The sequence below is a fragment of the Borostomias antarcticus genome, assembly GCF_949987555.1.
Source record: "Borostomias antarcticus genome assembly, chromosome: 8".
Classification (NCBI taxonomy): domain Eukaryota; kingdom Metazoa; phylum Chordata; class Actinopteri; order Stomiiformes; family Stomiidae; genus Borostomias; species Borostomias antarcticus.
In genome coordinates this window covers 19,067,363-19,082,362 of record NC_140241.1, presented here as the reverse complement: position 1 = coordinate 19,082,362, position 15,000 = coordinate 19,067,363, and the positions used below count along the sequence as shown (strand labels likewise).

The 15,000-nt window shown below is 49.7% G+C and overlaps 2 protein-coding genes across 6 annotated transcripts in view; both read right to left on the bottom strand.

The window, feature by feature from the left end:
• Positions 1-682: 682 nt before the first annotated feature.
• Positions 683-3,320, bottom strand: LOC311311830 (regulator of G-protein signaling 7-binding protein B-like; the record flags this gene model as incomplete). Its single annotated transcript, XM_084441609.1, has 6 exons — positions 683-780; positions 1,012-1,082; positions 1,435-1,576; positions 1,865-1,995; positions 2,581-2,753; positions 3,171-3,320. The coding sequence occupies 6 exons, from the start codon at positions 3,318-3,320 to the stop codon at positions 683-685; spliced, it is 765 nt and encodes a 254-aa protein (XP_084297735.1).
• Positions 3,321-3,730: 410 nt separating this feature from the next.
• Positions 3,731-15,000, bottom strand: part of LOC311312702 (glycerol-3-phosphate acyltransferase 4-like) — a 16,440-nt gene continuing 5,170 nt past the window's right edge. For all 5 annotated transcript variants that reach the window (XM_084442676.1, XM_084442678.1, XM_084442680.1 and 2 more), the window contains 8 exons: positions 14,830-14,919; positions 14,347-14,440; positions 13,698-13,813; positions 10,891-10,946; positions 10,377-10,462; positions 8,972-9,100; positions 7,758-7,837; positions 3,731-4,915 (listed from right to left, as the gene is read on the bottom strand). In XM_084442676.1, the coding sequence (XP_084298802.1) occupies positions 4,597-4,915; positions 7,758-7,837; positions 8,972-9,100; positions 10,377-10,462; positions 10,891-10,946; positions 13,698-13,813; positions 14,347-14,440; positions 14,830-14,919 (970 nt within the window). In that variant the 3' untranslated portion in view covers positions 3,731-4,596. The remainder of the gene's footprint in view (positions 4,916-7,757; positions 7,838-8,971; positions 9,101-10,376; positions 10,463-10,890; positions 10,947-13,697; positions 13,814-14,346; positions 14,441-14,829; positions 14,920-15,000) is intronic.

Genomic DNA, 15,000 nt, shown 5'->3' with positions numbered 1-15,000 from the left:
TATACACGACACATCGGTTACTACAAACAATACTCATGCTGTACACTTTTTGCCAAGACATACAAATTGATTCACTGCAACAATTTAGACATTCAATCCAGTCTAGATATTCTAAAGAAAAACTAAATTAGTCTTTATACAAAAATTAACTTTGACAACTATTCATATATTTACATTCAGTGAGAAATGGCTTTAATATATGGAGCACTGCAAAGCCCTTGTGATGAAAGATGAAGTTAGAGAGAGATTTCCTTTCCGTGGAAGACAGCAGAAGAAGCATCGCACAGTGAACTACAGGGAGAGACCTTCTGAGGACCACATGTCTAGAAGCAGTTGAGGCAAAGCCATCGACCAAAACCATCTAATTCTGCTGCGCTTCTGCGCATGAAGGTTGTTTTAGACTACAGTCGGTAATTTTCCACAAAGGGACAGTTGATTATAAGCGCAAAATATGCATATTCATAGCATCATAGTTGAATTGCTTTTTCTACATTGATATTAGAAAGTAAAAGACCAGCCGTTCAGACAAACCAGAGCTGCTTCCTGAGCGGCAGTCAGACGCTGCTGAGGGAGCTGGAGAGCATGGAGGGGGTTTCTAGGAGGGGCTGACCATGGATGTACTCAGCTAGGGACGGACCACAGCGGGCTGCCCTGGGTGCTGCCTGCAGGACCCCGCAGGCCCTCAGCCGGACACCACGCAGCACAGGCCGGAGAAGCGCCTCTTCCTCTGGCCAACGGGCGGGTACTCATCTGACGTGAGGTTCAGCAGACTGCTGTCATCTGGAAACATCGAGACCAAAGAGACAGGCCTATAAGTGTCATGCAGAACCATACTTGCATATTAATACTTTCTAGTTCGTCTCTAACAGCGTTCCTCCTCTCTGACATGCACTTATACGTCTATAAAACCTGAGGTTCCACCTCTCTAACATGCACTTATACGTTTATAAAACGTGAGGTTCCACCTCTCTAACATGCCCTTATACGTTTATAAAACATGAGGTTCTCCACCTTGGTTCTTCAGCGGTAAAGGCATGGTCTCCCTGAGTTTGCTGAGTAAGTTCTTCATCTCTCTCATGTCCCTGGGGACACAAAGTAGATCATGACACACACACACACACACACACACACATGCACAAACACACACACACATGCACAAACACACACACACACATGCACAAACACACACTTACACACACGCACAAACACACACACATGCACAAACTTACACACACAAATGCACAAACACACACTTACACACACACACATGCACAAAAACACACATGCACACACACACACTTACACACACACACACACACATGCACAAACACACACTTGCACAAACACACACACATACATACACACACACACACACACACACACACACACTCTCAGTAGTGCTAGTACTAACCACACCGTTCCTGAGTGCTGTACCTCTCTATGTTGTCGATGTCGGTGCAGACCAGCCAGACCTCCAGGGGGCAGTGTAGGGGGGAGGAGCGCTCCTCCAGCATGGGCACGTCGGAGCTCTCCTCAGCCCGGAGGTCCAGCCTGGGTTCGGGGGACCAGTCCTTGCCTGTGTGGGGGGAACACATAAACCCTCAACACTGATGTCTGTGTGTGAGGGGAACACAAACCCTCAACACTGATGTCTGTGTGTGTGGAACATAAACCCTCAACACTGATGTGTGTGTGTGGGGAGAACACAAGCACTCAACACTGATGTCATCACAGGTTTGTTATGTACTAATAATTGATGACATAAAAACATACAATAACACAGGTGATACACACACAGCTTCACTGCTCAACCTTCACAGGGTCGTTTCATTGAGCTGCGCTACGCTGCCCTCTGCTGGCCCACCTTTCCTGTGCAGCTGCAGAACCCCCAGGAGGCACATGGACTTCAGCATCTCCGTGATGAACATCTCCAGGCAGCACTGCAGCTGGATGAAGAGCCTGCAGATCTCTGGGTGGATCTCCCCATCCTCTGGCCTACACATGCCGCACACACATGCCGCACACACACACACATTCACAGACACATGCACGCACACACACAGATAGAGAGGCACACCACACACACGCACGCACACACACACACACACAGATGGATAGACAGGCACACACACACACACACAGCCACATTCCAAGGCACCAACACACATAATTAACCCAACTCTGTGTATGGAAAAAACTACAGTACTGGACCTCAGACAACCTGAGGGATGCATGGAGCGACTGACAGGCCAGTGCTATAATAACAGTGGGTAGTTTAGCAAGTGATGTCTCCATTTCTACTGTTCCTCTGAGAATCACAATGGGAATCAATTATAGATGACAGGACTGATAAATAGGATACCTAAGCTATTCTCAACAAATCAAAGTTCATATGTTGCTGCGAATTATAGACAAAATAAATAAGAAACCACGCCAGCCCAAATACAGCTGCAGGCATGCAGGTGTCGTGACTCCTAGTCTAGTCCTAGTCTGCCCTCCAGCACAAGAACAGCGCCCGTGAAGGCGTCAGAGTGGCACGCGACAAGGCGGCCCATATCATCCATCATCATCATTCTTTACCCCGACACAGATATGACGGTGAGATTCTGATGGGCTGCCCGAGCCATTGCGCATCCTTTGGTCCGTGTGTGCTGCATCTCCGCCCTGAGAGAGGGACAGTCGGCCGACATCTCCCCGATGGAGATGACCTGTTCTCGGTACAGCGCCACGAGAGTGTTGAATTCTTGGACTGTCTGAGAAGCAACGTGGACAAACCGCAGTGTTATTCCTCATAATAGGTATAAGCTTTCGAGAGGAGGGATGGATGGTGACAGCAGGCTACTGCGCAGGACGCGCTGCAGATTCAGTGCCCTGTGCGCGAGCAATGGCCCATAATAACACAAGCAAGACAAAATGTGGCAAACACGATTGCAGGCAGCGTGAGGTCCATTTAAGCGAGGGTTATATAGCCTAATGAAAGGGTGCAGACCATGTGAAATCATAGACATGCTTAACAATGAATTTCTTCTGAAATTTTATATTTAATTTTCAATATGAATAGACCTGCACGTGATCTTTACGGTTTAGCCTAAATCATAGTTATCCGGGGTATCTGTTCCAGCACAATAGCATTTCTCTCCAACCTAAACGACGAAGCATGGCCAACTCACCATCCTACTGTCGCCAACGGCCCGCTGAGTTTTACTCGAGCTCTCCGTGCTCTCCCGGCGCACCGAGTCCCTCTGCGGTGGTCTGCCGATTTGAAAAATTTTCGCAGCGGTTCTAGGGCGGTTTCTACGCCCGTTCAGTGCAGAACACATGCATAAAAACCCACTGCCAAAAACAACTCAGATGGTGAATGTCTTGACGCGGTGTGCTATTCGTTCTTCCTTCTTAATCCCCCCGAAGGACGCAGACGAGGCCGGGAGCTCGGTTGATATCCCCGCAGGGTCTCTCTGATTCACCTTGCAGGAAAGCGGAGCGTCGGGCGGATTCCCGCAGCACGTGACAAGTACGGCACCGCGGTGGCCGCGCGGAGGAGCTACAACCGGGCTACATCATCCAAATATGGTCTTCAGACTCAGCTGGACACAGATTTTCAAGAGTGTCTAAGATGTTGTAATTGTATCGTGTCACTTTTCAAATGTACAGTTCAGTATTACAACCATACCCCAATGCAACCACTTTCCTCTAAGAAAACCTAAAATAAACACAGGACAACGTCAAGAGTAGACTGTTTTCTTAACAAATACAACACGATGAACACACGCATACAATATAGACCTATCGCTTTGATATTGACTACAGCTCCTCTTGATGAACCTAGGATTGTCGTTGTAGTTCTCTCACACACGTACACAGCATTTACAAAATAACATGTAGGCTATGTAACATAAATACATACGAATAAAAGTGATAAATAGTGAAATATCAAAACGATAACATTCATAAAATTAAGTGTGTAGTGCAGTAATAACTCAAAATGGTCTTTGGCTCACAGCCCGTAGAAAATTACACTGCTTCAGTCTTGTTACATATGAAAAATTTGAGATACATACATAGGGTTTCTATTCCCAGAGGAATTTTGAGGTCAATGACTTAGAAATATCCAGTCCTCTAGTCCAGTTATAGAATAGAGATGAAATATCCAGTCCTCTAGTCCAGTTATAGAATAGAGATGAAATATCCAGACCTCTAGTCCAGTTATAGAATAGAGATGAAATATCCAGACCTCTAGTCCAGTTATAGAATAGATGAAATATCCAGTCCTCTAGTCCAGTTATAGAATAGAGATGAAATATCCAGACCTCTAGTCCAGTTATAGAATAGAGATGAAATATCCAGACCTCTAGTCCAGTTATAGAATAGAGATGAAATATCCAGTCCTCTAGTCCAGTTATAGAATAGAGATGAAATATCCAGACCTCTAGTCCAGTTATAGAATAGAGATAGAATACGACAGTGAGTAAGGCTCTGCCACAACACTTCAACAGAGAAACACACACACACACACACACACACACACACACACACACACACACACACACACACACACACTCTCTCTCTCTCTCTCTCTATCTCTCTCTCTCTCTCTCTTCATTGATCGTCATTTGCCTCTGGACCTCTCTTAACCTCTTCCTCCAGCTCCTCCATCTCGTCTTCTCCTGGGTCCTGGTCTCCTGGGTCCTCCTGGTCTCCTGGTTCCTGGTCTCCTGGTTCCTCCTGGTCTCCTGGGTCCTCCTGGTCTCCTGGTTCCTCCTGGTCTCCTGGTTCCTCCTGGTCTCCTGGTTCCTCCTGGTCTCCTGGTTCCTCCTGGTCTCCTGGATCCTGGTCTCCCACCAGGACTCTGCTGTAGAGCTTCTGCTGCTCCTGTTTAAAGGCGTCCTTCACCTTCCCCCTCTTCAGCCCTCCATCCCTGAGAGCAGAGAGATGACACATCCTGTATCCACTAGGGATGGGAATTTCGACTAATTTTAAAACCGAGTAACCTAACCTGATCCTACTCGAGTAACCGATTACTCAAAAAAAAAGATTACTCAAAAAAAGATACCGTCCAGACAGAGCGCATTGAACCCCGCCCCCTCGGAGGGGAATACGTTTTTTTCCGCCGTTATTACCGTGGCGGTGCTTTCATGTCTCGTCCATGCCCTTGCAAATAAACATATTTAAAAGCTGATGTGTGGTTGGATGCATTACTTATCATCGGATTGAATAACCCACAGGTTTTCATGAAGCTATCGGAATCGAAAAACGCAGCCTTTTAATGTGGATGCACTGCCCAGCTCAAATAGCTTATTAAGCCTATCGTTAGGCTACTCTGAAAACTCTAAGCCTACAATATGCAACCAGACCTCTAATTTACTAATCAAAATTAAGTATTAAACCAAGCCTTTACTGCCGATGCCGGATAACAAGTGAATTAATTTTTAGCGTTATCTAAAAAGCACCGCGGCACTCACTGCCTATTTCCAATTTATTGGACAATAATGGATGTTTCGGCGTCAAGCCTTCATTAGAGAAATGTCCATGCAAAACTAAATAGATTTATTGAACAACAGGCCTATTCATTCAATATTTATTTATAGCAGGCTGGAAAACTATAGGAGTAGGCTATACACACATGAGCTGGTACTCGCTGTCTTTTTCAGCACCACCTCAGGACTCATTACCAACATGATTAGACTACCGCTAAATGATGAGAGTGCTGCGTGGAGCCAGAGTACAAAGTCCTCTCACGCCACTGCCTACTATGCACAGTATGCAGATAAACAACATCAGAGACCCGGTACCAGAGTTTAATTGTCAAAACAAAACAAATGAAGTGGCATATACTGTATATAGGCTTAAGTCTATAGTTCTCTCATAGGCTACCTACGCTGTAACAGGTTTGAAAGTCTGAGGCTCGATCCATAAAATGCTTTAACACTATGCAAAACCACGGTGTAGTTTGATCCAAAAATGCTTAACAGTATGGAAAACCGAACCATGGACAGCTAGCATTAGCAAGCCCATGGGCTAATTATTGCTAGTTTTCGTGTCCACGTAACTTTGCACCCAAGAACTGTTCCCATGAAAATAAATATAGCTTTTAAAACGTAACCAGTTAGCTGGCTAGACAGTAATCAACTAGTAATCAGTCATCACTACCCCTGACAGCTGGCTGCATTTATTATTTTTTACGATCGGTGTACTTTCAGATATTCCGTTTAATAGCCAGGCAGGGGTTCCCCCGGGATCCCCAGACAGCTGACGAGTCATGCCCTACCTAATATCTGATCATTGGTTGCCTGAAAGAGCCGCAGTGACGTTGGCAGCGCCTTTCTGAAAAGTTGAGACGGCAATGTTTTCAAAAAGCCTGAGCGCTCCGTATACAGCGCTTTTCTCCAGGCAGCCGCCAATGCTTTATCCTTTTTGGTAACAATTGAAAAAGGGCACAGGCGCTCAGAAATGCGCGCTTTCACGGCCAAACATGCCATATTGTATAGCCTTTAGATTAACCGAGTAGTGTTTATTTTCCGACTAGCAGATCGCCTACTCGGGTACTCGAGTACTCGGTTAACCGTGCACATCCCTAGTATCCACAACAACATCCTGTATCCAGTATCCACAACACATCCTGTATCCACAACAACATCCTGTATCCACAACACATCCTGTATCCACAACACATCCTGTATCCACAACATCCTGTATCCAGTATCCACAACACATCCTGTATCCACAACACATCCTGTATCCACAACACATCCTGTATCACAACATCCTGTATCCACAACAACATCCTGTATCCACAACAACATCCTGTATCCACAACAACATCCTGTATCCACAACACATCCTGTATCCACAACACATCCTGTATCCACAACATCCTGTATCCACAACAACATCCTGTATCCACAACAACATCCCGTATCCACAACAACATCCTGTATCCACAACATATCCTGTATCCACAACACATCCTGTATCCACAATATATCCTGTATCCACAACAACATCCTTCAACCATCAGCAGGAGGTGTGTGTATTTTGGTGAGGTGTGTGTGTGTTTTGGGGAGGTGTGTGTCTTTTGGGGAGGTATGTGTGTGTGTGTTTTGGTGAGGTGTGTGTGTGTTTTGGTGAGGTGTGTGTTTTGGTGAGGTGTGTGTGTTTTGGTGAGGTGTGTGTGTGTTTTGGTGAGGTGTGTGTGTGTGTGTTTAGGTGAGGTGTGTGTGTGTTTTGGTGAGGTGTGTGTGTGTTTTGGTGAGGTGTGTGTGTGTTTTGGTGAGGTGTGTGTGTTTTGGTGAGGTGTGTGTGTGTTTTGGTGAAGTGTGTGTGTGTGTGTTTAGGTGAGGTGTGTGTGTGTTTTGGTGAGGTGTGTGTGTGTTTTGGTGAGGTGTGTGTGTGTGTGTTTAGGTGAGGTGTGTGTGTGTTTTGGTGAGGTGTGTGTGTGTTTTGGTGAGGTGTGTGTGTGTTTTGGTGAGGTGTGTGTGTTTTGGTGAGGTGTGTGTTAACGCAGGGACTCAGAGGACTGGTTCAGCCAAGCCAAGCGTGACGATACACAACATGTTTAAAGGTGAAAGAGCTGCTGTCCTGTCCTGTCCCTGATTCACCACCCCCCAGCAGGTCCACCCCCCCTGTCTGTCCTGTCCTGTCCTGTCTTGTCTGTCCTTTCCCTGAGATTCACCACCCCCCAGCAGGTCCACCCCCCCTGTCTGTCCTGTCTGTCCTACAGTATCCTTCCTGTCCTGTCCTGTCCTGTCCCTGAGACTCACCAGAGCAGGTCCACCAGCCCCCCCTGTCTGGCGATGGCGGCCTTCACCCGGTTGGCGAACTGCACGGCGTCCTCTCCTTCCTTCAACACACACACACACACACACACACACACACACACACACACACACACACACACACACACACACACACACACACACACACACACACACACACACACACACACACACACACACACACACACACAGGATCAGCCGGGCTGAGCCTCACTGACACTGTTATTTCACAACGCTGACTCTTAGCAGGGGTCTGGGACCTAGTGGACACCCTCCTATGCAACTGCACTACGGCAGCTTCACTTAAGGTCCAAAAGCCTGTTGTGTATGAGGGCCTCACCTGTCTGTTCATAATGGGGAGGAGCCACACACTCACCTGTCTGTTCATAGGGGGAGGAGCCACACACTCACCTGTCTGTTCATAGGGGGAGGAGCCACACACTCACCTGTCTGTTCATAGGGGGAGGAGCCACACACTCACCTGTCTGTTCATAGGGACAGGAACCACACACTCACCTGTCTGTTCATGGGGACAGGAACCACACACTCACCTGTCTGTTCATGGGGACAGGAACCACACACTCACCTGTCTGTTCATAGGGACAGGGACCACACACTCACCTGTCTGTTCATGGGGACAGGAACCACACACTCACCTGTCTGTTCATAGGGACAGGGACCACACACTCACCTGTCTGTTCATAGGGACAGGAACCACACACTCAACTGTCTGTTCATGGGGACAGGAACCACACACTCACCTGTCTGTTCATAGGGACAGGGACCACACACTCACCTGTCTGTTCATGGGGACAGGAACCACACACTCACCTGTCTGTTCATGGGGACAGGAACCACACACTCACCTGTCTGTTCATAGGGACAGGGACCACACACTCAACTGTCTGTTCATAGGGACAGGGACCACACACTCACCTGTCTGTTCATAGGGGGAGGAGCCACACACTCACCTGTCTGTTCATGGGGACAGGAACCACACACTCACCTGTCTGTTCATAGGGACAGGGACCACACACTCACCTGTCTGTTCATAGGGACAGGAACCACACACTCACCTGTCTGTTCATGGGGACAGGAGCCACACACTCACCTGTCTGTTCATGGGGACAGGAACCACACACTTACCTGTCTGTTCATAGGGGGAGGAGCCACACACTCACCTGTCTGTTCACACTCACCTGTCGGTTCATGGGGGGCAGGTACCAGACGCTGCAGACGATGGCCCAGCTGCTCATCATCCTGAGCAGGTAGCTGACCATCCCAAACTTACTGCTGTTCCAGAACGCATCTCCAAACCGGGGGTCATACTGGGGGACAGACAGGTCAGACCTGGGGTCATACTGGGGGACAGACAGACAGACAGGTCCGACCTGGGGTCATACTGGGGGACAGACAGACAGGTCAGACCTGGGGTCATACTGGGAGACAGACAGGTCAGACCTGGGGTCATACTGGGGGACAGACAGACAGACAGGTCAGACCTGGGGTCATACTGGGGGACAGACAGACAGGTCAGACCTGGGGTCATACTGGGGGACAGACAGGTCAGACCTGGGGTCATACTGGGGGACAGACAGACAGGTCAGACCTGGGGTCATACTGGGAGACAGACAGGTCAGACCTGGGGTCATACTGGGGGACAGACAGACAGACAGGTCCGACCTGGGGTCATACTGGGGGACAGACAGACAGGTCAGACCTGGGGTCATACTGGGGGACAGACAGGTCAGACCTGGGGTCATACTGGGGGACAGACAGGTCAGACCTGAGATCATACTGGGGGACAGACAGGGGGTCAGACCTGGGGTCATACTGGGGGACAGACAGGTCAGACCTGGGGTCATACTGGGGGACAGACAGACAGGGGGACAGACAGACAGACAGGTCAGACCTGGGATCATACTGGGGGACAGACAGACAGACAGGTCAGACCTGGGGTCATACTGGGGGACAGACAGACAGGTCAGACCTGGGGTCATACTGGGGGACAGACAGACAGGTCAGACCTGGGGTCATACTGGGGGACAGACAGACAGGGGGACAGACAGACAGTCAGACAGGTCAGACCTGGGGTCATACTGGGGGACAGACAGACAGGGGGACAGACAGACAGTCAGACAGGTCAGACCTGGGGTCATACTGGGGGACAGACAGACAGGTCAGACCTGGGGTCATACTGGGGGACAGACAGACAAGGGGACAGACAGACAGACAGGTCAGACCTGGGGTCATACTGGGGGACAGACAGACAGGTCAGACCTGGGGTCATACTGGGGGACAGACAGACAGACAGGTCAGACCTGGGGTCATACTGGGGGACAGACAGACAGACAGGTCAGACATGGGGTCATACTGGGGGACAGACAGACAGGGGGACAGACAGACAGGTCAGACCTGGGGTCATACTGGGGGACAGACAGACAGACAGACAGACAGACAGACAGACAGGTCAGACCTGGGGTCATACTGGGGGACAGACAGACAGACAGACAGACAGGTCAGATCTGGGGTCATACTGGGGGACAGACACAGAGAGAGAGAGAGAGAGAGAGAGAGAGAGAGAGAGAGAGAAGGTGTCCCTACCTTGATGGCTACGGGGTAAATAGTGCAGTCGATCTCAAAGCTGCCTTTTTTGAACATCATGACAGAGGTGTTGTTGATGCAGGTGCCTGAGGGCAGATTCATCACATCAGACTGTATTCAGACAGCAGCTCATTACAGGAACAGAGGCAACACAATGCACTGTAGGAAACGAGGAAAAAGGCATATAAATACTGACCATACTGCCCCTCACTGCCCTCCATACTGCCCCTCACTGCCCTCAATACTGCCCCTCACTGCCCTCCATACTGCCCCTCACTGCCCTCAATACTGCCCCTCACTGCCCTCAATACTGCCCCCTCCATACTGCCCCCTCCATACTGACCCCTCCATACTGCCCCTCACTGCCCCCCATACTGCCCCTCACTGCCCCCTCCATACTGACCCCTCCATACTGCACCTCACTGCCCCCCATACTGCCCCTCACTGCCCCTCACGGCCCTCAATACTGCCCCTCACTGCCTTCCATACTGACCCTCACTGCCCCCATACTGACCCTCAGGGAAGATGAGGATGGGCTGCTTAGACTTGTCTGATACATGGTCGCTCAGCCTGGAATGACACAGAGGAGAAGCAGTCAGTCAACTACTCTGTTACCCTACCACCCAGTCAGTCAACTACCCTGTTACCCTACCACCCAGTCAGTCAACTACCCTGTTACCCTACCACCCAGTCAGTCAGTCAACTACCCTGTTACCCTACCACCCAGTCAGTCAATTACCCTGTTACCCAACCACCCAGTCAGTCAGTCAACTACCCTGTTACCCTACCACCCAGTCAGTCAACTACCCTGTTACCCTACCACCCAGTCAGTCAACTACCCTGTTACCCCCCCCAGTCAGTCAACTACCCTGTTACCCTACCAACCAGTCAGTCAATTACCCTGTTACCCTACCACCCAGTCAGCCAGTCAACTACCCTGTTACCCTACCACCCAGTCAGTCAACTACCCTGTTACCCTACCACCCAGTCAGCCAGTCAACTACCCTGTTACCCTACCACCCAGTCAGTCAACTACCCTGTTACCCTACCAACTAGTCAGTCAACTACCCTGTTACCCTACCACCCAGTCAGTCAGTCAACTACCCTGTTACCCTACCACCCAGTCAGTCAACTACCCTGTTATCCTACCACCCAGTCAGTCAGTCAACTACCCTGTTACCCTACCACCCAGTCAGTCAACTACCCTGTTACCCAACCACACAGTCAGTCAACTACCCTGTTACCCTACCACCCAGTCAGCCAGTCAACTACCCTGTTACCCTACCACCCAGTCAGTCAACTACCCTGTTACCCTACCACCCAGTCAGTCAACTACCCTGTTACCCTACCACCCAGTCAGTCAACTACCCTGTTACCTTACCACCCAGTCAGTCAACTACCCTATTACCCTACCAACCAGTCAGTCAGTCAACTACCCTGTTACCCTACCACCTAGTCAGTCAGTCAACTACCCTGTTACCCTACCACCCAGTCAACTACCCTGTTACCCTACCACCCAGTCAGTCAACTACCCTGTTACCCTACCACCCAGTCAGTCAACTACCCTGTTACCCTACCACCCAGTCAGTCAGTCAACTACCCTGTTACCCTACCACCCAGTCAGTCAATTACCCTGTTACCCAACCACCCAGTCAGTCAGTCAACTACCCTGTTACCCTACCACCCAGTCAGTCAACTACCCTGTTACCCTACCACCCAGTCAGTCAACTACCCTGTTACCCTACCACCCAGTCAGTCAACTACCCTGTTACCCCCCCAGTCAGTCAACTACCCTGTTACCCTACCAACCAGTCAGTCAATTACCATGTTACCCTACCACCCAGTCAGTCAGTCAACTACCCTGTTACCCTACCACCCAGTCAGTCAACTACCCTGTTACCCTACCACCCAGTCAGTCAACTACCCTGTTACCCTACCACCCAGTCAGCCAGTCAACTATCCTGTTACCCTACCACCCAGTCAGTCAACTACCCTGTTACCCTAACACCCAGTCAGTCAACTACCCTGTTACCCTACCACCCAGTCAGTCAGTCAACTACCCTGTTACCCTACCACCCAGTCAGTCAACTACCCTGTTATCCTACCACCCAGTCAGTCAGTCAGTCAGTCAGTCAACTACCCTGTTACCCTACCACCCAGTCAGTCAACTACCCTGTTACCCTACCACCCAGTCAGTCAACTACCCTGTTACCCTACCACCCAGTCAGTCAACTACCCTGTTACCCTACCACCCAGTCAGTCAACTACCCTGTTACCTTACCACCCAGTCAGTCAACTACCCTATTACCCTACCAACCAGTCAGTCAGTCAACTACCCTGTTACCCTACCACCTAGTCAGTCAGTCAACTACCCTGTTACCCTACCACCCAGTCAACTACCCTGTTACCCTACCACCCAGTCAGTCAACTACCCTGTTACCCTACAACCCAGTCAGTCAACTATCCTGTTACCCCCCCAGTCAGTCAACTACCCTGTTACCCTACCAACCAGTCAGTCAACTACCCTGTTACCCTACCACCCAGTCAGTCAACTACCCTGTTACCCCCCCCAGTCAGTCAACTACCCTGTTACCCTACCACCCAGTCAGTCAACTACCCTGTTACCCTACCACCCAGTCAGTCAACTACCCTGTTACCCTACAACCCAGTCAGTCAACTACCCTGTTACCCCCCCAGTCAGTCAACTACCCTGTTACCCTACCAAACAGTCAGTCAACTACCCTGTTACCCTACCACCCAGTCAGTCAACTACCCTGTTACCCCCCCCAGTCAGTCAACTACCCTGTTACCCTACCACCCAGTCAGTCAACTAACCTGTTACCCTACCACCCAGTCAGTAAACTACCCTGTTACCCTACCACCCAGTCAGTCAGTCAACTACCCTGTTACTCTACCACCCAGTCAGTCAGTCAACTACCCTGTTACCCTACCACCCAGTCAGTCAACTACCCTGTTACCCTACCACCCAGGACAGTCAGTCAACTACCCTGTTACCCTACCACCCAGGACAGTCAGTCAACCACCCTGTTACCCTACCACCCAGTCAGTCAACTACCCTGTTACCCTACCACCCAGGACAGTCAGTCAACTACCCTGTTACCCTACCACCCAGGACAGTCAGTCAACTACCCTGTTACCCTACCACCCAGTCAGTCACAAAAAAGTGTCGCCCATGATGTCAAGTGTCGAGCGACGGTTTTAAAAGTGTCGACGAAGCATAGATTGGGCTTCAGGCTCTCACAGTGGTCTGAGGATACGAGGTGGAGTGTCTGGTTTCACCACATTCAGCTGCAGTGTTACCTTTTGGCCACTAGGTGTCGGTCTTTGACTTCGGATCTCTCAAACCAGATGTGGGGGGTGGATTTGACCATGGCTCTCTGGACCAGACCCATCAGCCCCCCGTGCCTCTGACCCACCTGGGAGAGGAGGTCACTGCTCAGTAACTCAGTAACACAGGGTGCGTTAAGTAGCTGAGTGTTCAGTGAGCGAATGCTCACTCTGAGCGCTGAGCGTTTTTTTCCCATCTTAATGGTCTGCTCTAACAGCGCCTGTTGTGTTAGCTATAACTAGCTCCAAATGGCGAGAATGTAATGTTATTTATTTACCTTCACTTATACGTCAAAGTTCTTCTTCGGTTACAAAACGGATGCATTTATTTTGCCATCCGACAGGTGTACCAGCATCCTTTCGGCATCCATCTTTATTTTATTTTTTTGTTCAGTGAGCCAAGCCACGTTCCTGTAGTCAGGTATCCATCTACCCAATAACACCAACAGAAGCACAACATCTACAAGGTCCATCTCCCCTTGTGCTCACAAACATAGTCACACACTCACACACAAACTCACACAAACTCACACACACTCACACACACTCACACACACTCACACACACACACACACACACACACACACACACACACACACACACACACACACACACACAGTACCATAGAGTAGTATCCATCGTTGGCCAGGATGATGACGTCAATAGGAGTGGTGTGATTGGCCACGCAGATGCCTCCGTTCTTTGGCTTGTTTTGTCTGAGGACAGAGAAGCGTCTGAATGAGGCCTGGAAAACCAGCTTCCTGACACAAGATGGCTTCCTGACACAAGATGGCTTCCTGACACAAGATGGCTAACTGACACAAGATGGCTTCCTGACACAATATGGCTTCCTGACACAAGATGGCGTTGCTCTGGGGATTTCAGGAGCTTCTCCACCACGACAAGGTGACAATCCAGGGAGGACAGGACAGCCTTAACTCACAAACCTACTATGAGCTTAGTACAGGGTCTCCTACAGACTCATTAAATATGTGTGTGTGTGTGTGTGTGTGTGTGTGTGTGTGTGTATGTGTGTGTGTGTGTGTGTGTGTGTGCCTGCGTGTGTTTAACACCTGCGTGTGTGTACTGTGTGATAGCCCCGTACCTGTGGTGGTAGGTGATGATGGCGGTGAGCGCTCTCACACAGATACGATAGCACATCAGATGCACCTTCTCACTGAGGAGAGACCTCCACCTGAGGAAGAGAGACCACACAGTGAGCCCTGAAGAGAAAACACACTCAGGCTGTGAGAAGACTTGTTTTAGGAGGGAAAAC